Source organism: Quercus robur, chromosome 1, assembly GCF_932294415.1.
Source record: "Quercus robur chromosome 1, dhQueRobu3.1, whole genome shotgun sequence".
NCBI lineage: Eukaryota > Viridiplantae > Streptophyta > Magnoliopsida > Fagales > Fagaceae > Quercus > Quercus robur.
This window is the reverse complement of record NC_065534.1, coordinates 24,468,601-24,478,480: the sequence shown is the minus strand read 5'-3', so window position 1 is coordinate 24,478,480 and position 9,880 is coordinate 24,468,601. Positions and strand designations below refer to the sequence as shown.

At 31.9% G+C, this 9,880-nt stretch overlaps 1 protein-coding gene across 1 annotated transcript; it reads left to right on the top strand.

Moving 5' to 3' along the window:
• Positions 1 to 2,999: 2,999 nt before the first annotated feature.
• LOC126726786 (probable LRR receptor-like serine/threonine-protein kinase At1g06840) lies at positions 3,000 to 9,524 on the top strand. Its single transcript, XM_050432147.1, has 13 exons — positions 3,000 to 3,174; positions 3,704 to 3,775; positions 3,937 to 4,008; positions 4,269 to 4,412; positions 4,495 to 4,566; positions 4,663 to 4,734; positions 4,915 to 4,989; positions 5,561 to 5,629; positions 5,799 to 5,867; positions 6,051 to 6,122; positions 6,469 to 6,555; positions 8,623 to 8,691; positions 8,847 to 9,524. Exons 1-13 carry the CDS (start codon positions 3,056 to 3,058, stop codon positions 9,358 to 9,360), a joined length of 1,506 nt encoding a protein of 501 aa, XP_050288104.1. The 5' UTR covers positions 3,000 to 3,055; the 3' UTR covers positions 9,361 to 9,524.
• The last annotated feature ends 356 nt before the right edge of the window (positions 9,525 to 9,880 follow it).

The window sequence follows — 9,880 nt, the reverse complement described above, 5'->3', positions numbered from 1 at the left end:
TTTTATTTTTACTTCTCCTTACAACCTCTTTGTTTTTCAATTAATAGTTACTAATCAACATTTGATTTTTTTTCTTTACCATCTCTCTCTCTCTCTCTCTCTCCATAGGCAACCTATTGTTTTCCAAAACTTGATGATTATTTTATTGCATTAAATATGCATTGTAGTATTTTTTTTTTCATTTAATTTTGCTACCCTTAAGTTAGTATATCCATAACTATTAGTTTCTTTATATTATATTTGGTTTGATATCCTCATTATTATTATTATTATTATTATTTAATTTAGTGTTTCCCAATTGGCATTTGTTTTGTATTATATTTTTTCTTTGATGTATTGGGTTTGAGAATGAGTGTGTCCCTAGTATTACTCCACTTTATGAGGACACTTTTATTTATTGAATTTAAGTAAAATTTTAAAATTTTAATTTTTTTAAATAAAAAAATGAGAGAAATTAAAATATAAATAATTTAATGATATGGAAGATGTGGGGAGATGAAAAGATAAAGGTAAGGAAAAAGCTTGGACAAAGTGTAGATGAAAAAAAAAAAAGTACAATTTTTTAAGGATAATTTTATTGATTTAAATTTAAATAAAATATTCCATGTTTAAGTATTAAATATATATATATATATATATATGTGACTGAATTTAACTGTTGAATAACATAAGATGAGAAGAAAAAAAAGTAAAAATAAAATATATAACAATAAATACCAATAAAGAGAAAAATTGCACATAAAAGATTTTTATTTTTTCTTATAACTCTAATTAAGATTGATGGTTTTTTTTTTAATATGTGTTTTAGTATTGTGTTTTTTTAATTTCCCATTAGAAAGTCTTTTCTTTCCCTTTTATAATTTTCATTGAATTTTGGTTTGGATTAATACTTAGTTGTTTTTGGAAATAGGAATTTGAATATGCCTACCAATTTTTTGACTAATAAATTATTATAAAATCTATTTTTTATTTCTTTAGTTTTATTTTAATTTTGGTTAAGTTAACCTTGTAATTTTGTGATGATTTTTTATTATTATGGTTATTTCCTTATTCCATAAGAGATGAATTGTATATTAAGCAAATGTAATACACTACAACAAAGTTAGAAGAATATGGTTCACCTTAAAAAATATTAATGAAATACACAAAAAAAAAAATATTAAAATGATATCCACCCCAAATGTTTTCCTATAATGACAAGCTTTATCTTTTAACCTCTAAGAAATGCAATGCAATGACCAAAGGATATGCCCCTTTAATATATTGTCTCTAATCAAATAAACAAAGGCTCTTGTCCCCTTTAGGTACAGGTTTATATGGAATTCAATTGCTTTAAATTTCTTCTTTCCTCTGTAAGAAAGAACCATCAACCTTAACTAACCAAAAAAAAAAAAAACCATCAACATTAATTAGAGTTATAAGAAAGAACAAAAATAGGATAACATTTAACAATTAAAGAGAAAAAAACAATTTAAAAAACAAATCTAAATGGCATTAACCAATGTGGAGTTTTAATGAACTCTTGGTCTACCTAGAATATAATAGAGAAAATAAAAATGAGACTAATACTAATTCTAGGAAACATATATAGAGAAATAGAAATAAGGATGCTAATTAAAGAACATTGGCAATACCATCAATCCCGTTTAAAGCTTAATCATTGCTCCACTAATTTGCTGACTTTCAACTTTTGGCTAGTATATATTCAGGCATTCTCCAATGCCATAAATTTCCTTATTGTCTGGTTTTACTTGAATTCCAGCAAACTACCCAATCAAATTAAGGAGAAAATAAGAATAATGATTCTAGTGTAGAAAAAAAAATCCCAAAGATTAGTAATTTGGCATAAATAGCAATGCCATAAAATTCCTTATTGTCTGGTTTTACTTGAATTCCAGCAAACTACCCAATCAAATTAAGGAGAAAATAAGAATAATGATTCTAGTGTAGAAAAAAAAGTCCCAAAGATTAGTAATTTGGCATAAATAGAAGAATGTATAAAAAAAAATTCATCGAAAAATTGAGAGAGAAAGAGAGAGAACCTTTTTTTTGAATTTTGGCAAACTACCCGATTAAATTAAGTGAGAAAATGAGCATAATGATTCTAGTGTAGAAAAAAAAAAAAAAAAAAGAAAGGATTCCCAAAGATTAGTAATTTGGCATAAATAGAAGAATGTATAAAAAAATTCATCGAAAAATTGAGAGAGAGAGAAAGAGAACCTCTTTTTTGTGAGAGAAAACCATGCATAGAATGGAATAGATAGTTACAAATTTATAGTAAGAGAATGTGAATAAGAAGAGACAAAATAAAGGAAGATAAAGAGAAAGAAGAAGAAATTATTTATATAGAGGGTAGTGGGGAGATGAAAAGAAGAAGAAGAATATTTATGTAGAAGGTAGTGGGGAGATGAAAAGAAAAAGAATAATATTTATGTAAAAGGTAGTGGGGAGATGAAAATGTAAGGGTGAAGAAAGTGTGGAAAAAGTGTAAATATTAAAATAAAATAAAAAGTAAATGTTAAAAACAATTATAGGAAAATTGGAAAGAAAATGATAATGAGGTGGACGATGATGTGGCTCAACTAGAGCGGAGCAACAATAAATGCTACGCTTCAGCTTTTAGATATATATAGATATAGATTCTAGGCCCACACGCTAGGAGGTTGTTAGAATAATGGTTAAATGATTAAATTCCCTATTTCCTAACATCTTAAGCTTTTGGGAAATTCATTAATTTATCATTTTCTAGTAATTTCACATATCAGATATTCAATTCCCCCAAGTTGGGAGTGATTAGTGTTTCTTATAGTTGAACTATAATAGTTATTCAATTCATCAATTGTGTATGTTCAAAACTTGGGGCTGCACATAATGTTGATGCTTATTTTTAAAATTGACTTTGCATTCCTTTAATGCAGAAATCCTAATACTAGAATTATAGAAACATAAGGACTAGAGAAGCTTATGAACTTTCTAAATTTAATGTTGAAGAGACAATGATTAACATTTGTATTAATTTGCAGTGAAGGCATTGCAGGCCATCAAGAGCAGTTTGATGGATCCCTATAATAATATTAGTAATTGGGATCAAGGAGACCCATGTACATCAAATTGGACAGGAGTTGTGTGCTCCAATAAAACATTAGGCGATGGATACCTACATGTTCAAAAATTGTATGATTTTATCTTTTCCTGCTTTTAATTCTATTTAGGAGCATGTGAATAGTGTAGCATGTTTCCTTTCACATAGAAAACTTTTTCTTACTTTATTTCTTTTGTCCCCCTTGCATGATGAGATATATTATTCCACTTTTATATCTACTCGTATTAGTTGGTGCAGAGAACAAAATTCCTTGGTTCTGTAGTTCATTTAAGATTAAAGAAATTTATTAGAATTGGATCTATTAGCCACAATTTTCCAAATGATCACTAGCAGGTCTTAATGAATTTAAAATCTGTCTTCATGATCTTCTCATTTGTCCAGATTTAATAACTAATGATTTATTATACGACTTATTGCCCACAGACTCAATTGTTATCTCATGCCTGGCATTATGTTAGATTATACACTAGTCACAAGTTCACATATAAGAGTGACAAGCTTTGATAAAACCTGACTATTAAATGCATTGCATCTAGGCATTTCTAATAAAGATCTAGCTATGGTGCTTTAATAACTTTCTTTTGGGATTCTTCTCTGCAGGCACCTACTACAAATGAATTTGTCAGGAAGTTTGTCACCAGCGCTTGGCCAGTTATCAAATTTGACAATATTGTATGGCAAAGGATGTCTGAAGTGTTACTTTTTGTGCTACAAATATCTTTATTGGAATCATAGCTTTTAGATACCTCTTGCAAAATATTCTAAAATCCGATGGTTTTGCATTTGATTTATATATCCTACTGATATATTTTTCTCTATCTACTCTTTTGAAGGGATTTTATGTGGAACAACATAAGTGGAATTATACCAATGGAGATAGGCAATATAACATCTTTGGAACTCTTGTAAGTTGAGCAGCTTCTCTGCTGGTTGGATTAGATATTCAACAATGTTATAAGATAATTATTTGCCTATACTATTAAGAAATGGAGATATGCCACTTGTTCATGCATATTTAAAGTCTTTGATCTCTAAATAATATAGCAGATAATCCTTATCAAATCTTGACTAATTTACTTTATAGCATTTTTCTGAATTCTTGGTATTTGAATATTGCAGTGCATTTGCTTTTTCTTTAACTCTGTGTAATATTCTGTGAATCCAGGCTTCTGAATGGAAACCAATTAACAGGTCCCTTACCTGAAGAGCTTGGTTACCTTCCAAATTTGAAAAGACTACAAATTGACCAAAACCAAATATCAGGATCAATACCTAAATCATTTGCAAACTTGAACGCAACACAGCACTTGTGAGTGTGTTTCTGTTCTGATGATATATTGTCTAAAATCTAATCTACTATGACTAACCCTTCTACTTCTTTTTGTGAGCAGTCATATGAACAATAATTCAATTAGTGGGCAAATCCCAAGTGAGCTATCTAGATTACCAAATCTTCTTCACTTGTAAGTCAGTATTTGGCCATGTTCTTATATTTCATATGAGTCATCTGTCTGTACAATCCGTGAGATCATTAACCACCTTCAATTCTGCATCTGCAGCCTTCTTGATAATAACAACTTATCAGGGAATCTTCCACCAGAGTTCTCCACAATGCTAAATTTACGAATACTGTATGATTTTTACTTTTCCTAGAGCATAAATTTATTTTTGTTTATCTCATAAATGTCTTTACATGTATTTATAAATTGCTTTTTATCTTGAACAAGGTTATAAAATCTAAATTTTCATTTTTCTATTAGTTAATTTTTTTTTTCGAGTTTCTTACTGGTTTCATTTTATTTGTTTTGCAGTCAACTTGATAACAATAACTTCAATGGGGCTACAATTCCATCTTCTTATAGCAACATGTCTAAATTGCTGAAGTTGTAAGTTCATATTATTATCGTATGTCTGTAACTAGGTCCCAAAAGTAAAGGCAAGCAAGGTGCTAGCCTTGAAGTATAAGGCTGAAAGTTTTTATTTATTTATTTGGCTAAATAATACAAGAAGCTCTGTTTTCCTCTAAAATGCAAAACTAAAACGATGAGGAAAATACTAGCAAAATTAAATGGTAGTATATTATAGATAGAATGGTAAACGTTTTGTTGTGAAAATACATGAAGTATTTCATCATTGATTGAAAAAGAATACAAATGGGAAGTTACTCAACTTAGAAGTGTTAGTTGGCATGAAGGTATTTTATTGCATTTTTCTAAAATATCAAGGCCACTGGTAGACTGAACAAGCCAGGACTTCCTGATTAATCCTTTGCTGTTTAATATTCTACACCACTCTGTATTCTGCTCAACTTGTAAAGAAGCTAGATTGTCTTGATTAGATATCACAAACCTTTCCTGTTCTCCATACACATGCGAGCTAGCAATAGTGTGCGCATTCACAAGTAACATGGTATTTCATGCAAGATTGATAATATTTGTGTTTGGTTGGATTTGCCAGGAGCCTTAGGAACTGCAGTTTGCAGGGACCGGTTCCTAATTTGAGCCAAATACCAAACCTTTATTATCTGTAAGTTGCTTTATTTTGTTTTCCTTTTTTAGTTTATCTATGATGATCAAGTATGGCATATAATTCCAAAAAATAAATGCACCAAGCTGAATAAAATTTTCTCTTTATGTTATCAAAGACAACTCCACTAGTTACTTATACTTTATATTTTACTTTATATAAACTTCAGAGACCTCAGTTTAAATCAGCTAAATGGAACCATACCCTCAGATAAGCTTTCGGGAAATATGACGACTATGTAAGATTCTCCATCTTCTGAATGACATGTATCTGATTTTTTTTTTTTTTTAATTTAGTTTCTAGGTATTACAAAATATTTACAGATGTGTCTTTCAGTTTTGAATTTTTTTTCTTTTTCTTTTTTGAGTAGATTTTGAGATAATTTATACCATTCTGAAATCTATTATTTGAATGATTTCAGCTTGTTATCCAACAACAGTCTTACTGGAACAATTCCCACCAGCTTTTCGGATCTCCCTCGTCTTCAAATATTGTGAGTAGTCTCCCTTTATTTTTCTTCTTTTGTTTATTTATATGGTTCAATTTTATTGTAATTATTTCATATTTATTTTCTTCATATTTATTTAAATTTGAGCCAATGAGCTCTAGCTCAAATGTCACATCCTCTTTTTCTAAAAATGGGTGGAGGGTAAGGTTGTGGGATCAAAACCCACTACATCTGTGTATAACTTACTAATAATTTTTTTTTTTTTTTTCTAAATTTGAGTTTCTGCTGATCTCAACCATGAGATTGTAAAGTAACAAGATAACATCATTCATTAAATTAAACTGTTAATGAAAGAAATTGGATTTATTTGATAAATTATTCCCCTTGGCAGGTCAATTGCAAACAATTCATTGAGTGGCTCTGTTCCATCCAGCATTTGGCAAAATAGGACTTTGAATGGAATGGAGAAACTTACAGTGTAAGACCTGAACGACAATGTTTTTGTTTTTTGATGAATGAATAAGTCTTTCCATTCGACAGTATATATTTTTACAACATTTACAACCAGCAAGGAAACTGCTATTCCTAAGAAACACAGCCAATTGCTACACAACTAATAAGAATAAAAAGCCAGTAGATGGAATCCTCCATGAACAACAGAGGACTCTATTCAAAGCAGTATGCTTGATATGTTCACACCAAAGAAACCTATATCTAATGTCGGCAACTACAGCTTGCAACAAATCTTCCCCAAATCTGTCTCTCCCATTCTTTTTCTGAGTATTTCCAAAAAGCCAAAGATAGATGGTAGCTACACAAGCTAGCTTACCATTGGTCTTTTGAAAACTTCTACCTTTCTACTTCTTTAAAGCCCAATCCAACTCCTCATCCTAACCCCTACCTGCCTAAAAAACATCTACATCTGATTCAGGAAACCCAACATCTATCACTGCTACATCCTCCAGCTCTACTTGCACCCCTTGATCATCATACTTTTCCTCCTCTAGGTCATCTAGCAAGGAAAATTTGTTTGTAGCATGAGCTTTCCATGAGATATCCACTCCATCTCCACACTTACTACTCATAATGTTTCCCTCTTCAATACTTTCCTTTTTCTATTTGAATCTTCAATTGATCCATCATCATCAGTGTTCTCTTTCCCTACTTGCCTCTGTGCCTCATTAGACTCCTTTGTTGCCATACCTTCATTGTCCTCTTGGGTCATGTTCTCTCATTATTTTCGAATACCTTAAAATTAATTACCACATTTCTATGGCTTCCAAGGGTATTCCACCTCAACATCAGTGAAACCACCAATAATTAAAGCAACACTGACCAACCTGCACATACAACCTCGCATACCCCATTGTCAATTGTTTATTGGTGATTGCATCCCAACAGCACTTGCAATACAAATCAATGATTCATGCTTTCAAAATTTAACAGGAATATGATGGAATTTTTCCCAAATAAGAAAATTAGTTAACAAAGGACTAAATAACTGAATTCCTGGTTCACATCACCTCAGCATCAATTGCTTATTGATCACATGACACTTGCAACATTCTCAACACCTCATCCCTAGACTTGGCATTTTTGAATTTGCAAAAAAAAAAATCACATTTTCAGCAGACATCAGTTCAACAGCACCAAAAGATTGCCATAGTTTCTAAAACCTAGAAGAAAGGAGGAGCTTTCTCCAAAAACTGTCCCACAAGAGAGTTTGTCCACTTCTTTGTTACCTCCTGAACCAGCACTAGTGGTGGCCTAAAAATATTTTTCCCATGCATCTTCTCCAGTAGAAAAAAGCTTTAAAAATCAGTATTAATAGGCTGGTGAAACAGATTCCTCCAGTCCAAACCTTTCTTCTCAGTGGGCTTCTGTACTCCTTCTAATCCCAATCAGTCTTACGCCCAATAACTTCTCACTGGTTTTCCACCTCAGCATCTAGAATAGAAGCACGTGATTAACCCTCCTCCAACTCAGCATTAACAAATCTAGAATTTTGGCCAACGAACACTTGGGTTCCATTCTTCTTGTGCTCAATCATTCCCCCCAAATCCTAACTGTTATTCTGTTTCCCTCCATCCCGAGCCAGTGAATACTTTTTGGGACTCAAAATCTGACACACTTGGCCAATCACATTCTGCTGAGAATCAAAAACTAATAGTTGAACTCTTGCTCAAGCTTTCAATCAGATTCTAATTTGGCTGTGCCAAGTACCTCCTTGCCTTAAGAACCACGATGTGTCATCAATCCGGGAATCATCCTCATCAAATCCAACCAACATGACCGACAGCATATTCTGTGATCGTCCATTTTTCATATGACCTGAATGACAATGTTTCTATTTCCCTTGGTTAAATGATGGGGGGTTGTGTGCATCAAACAAATATCTTGTTCTTGCATTGGTACAAAATAAAGTTGATTCCTTTTTTTTGGTTACAGCATGGTCTTCTGTAAATTTAAAGGTGTAACCTCCTGGGTTGAATTTAATAAATTTTGGATTTTCTAAGATATGGCTTTTGGATTTTTTGTATTGCAGGGAGTTGCAGAATAATGTGCTTTCAAATATTTCAGGCACTATTAATCTATCTCCAAATGTCACTGTCTGGTTCGCTTCTATACCTCCCCCCATTTTTGCTTCATAATTACTTTCATAGTAAAAGATTGTGGATGTGATCTTTTTAGTTTTAATTTGCTAGGCGTAACAGATATAGGACATTGATATGATCGTGTCACTTATTTTTATTTTTTTTCCTTTTTCAGGCTTCAAGGGAATCCCTTATGTTCGAACTCCAGCCTATCCCAGTTCTGTCGTTTTGAAAGTGATGAAAATAACAATCAAAGTTCAACAAATACGACTTCTGTTTGTCCAGCTCAAGAATGTCCACCCCCTTTTGAATATTTAAGTTCCGCTGCATCTCCTGTGGCTTGTTTCTGTGCTGCCCCCTTGTTTGTTGGATATCGGTTGAAAAGTCCTGGATTCTCAGATTTTCGTCCATACATAAATACATTTGAGGAGTTCCTGTCATCTAGTCTTGACTTGTTTCTTTATCAGCTGTACATTGATTCATTTTTCTGGGAAGGACCTCGACTAGGAATGAACTTGAAGCTTTTTCCTGTATATGGAAATAGCAGCACTACTAAGTTCAATATGAGTGAGGTTGATCGAATCTTCGGGCTGTTCACATCATGGAGCATCGATGATAGTGACATTTTTGGACCCTATGAACTTATCAGCTTCCCTCGACTGGGCTTCTATAGAGACGGTTTGTCTTGAAACACTTTTTTAATATGTTTTGCCACAGAGCTTTATTGTAGTTGGAACGAATGCTTGTTTAGCTTCTGACGATTGCACAACTTTTTTCTCCAATTTGTTTGACCTATTCCTTGAAATCTTCTATACTTTAAAGACAATCTTTAATCTTGTGGCATTATTCCCTACTGTTTGAATTCATATTCTGAGAAATGTGTAGTATGTGTGTGTGGGTGGCAAATTAAAGTGAAAATCACCATTTCTTTTGCTGCCAACTATGTTGAAGACAGGCCTTCTAGTGTAACATATACATTTGCACTACTGGATCTGTCACATAAGATTATTTTTGATAACTGTTTTTGTTTTTGTTTTCTGTTTTCAAAATTTTTTTCTAAAGCTTGTTTTAAAAGGAAAAAAAAAAGTTTTGGTATATTTTCAAAGTCTAAAACACGTTTTTGGTTACTTGAGAAGAAAAAATTTGTTTGGTAACTGTTTTTATCATAAAAGAACTGTTTTTATCATAAAAGTTACGATCATCATCAAC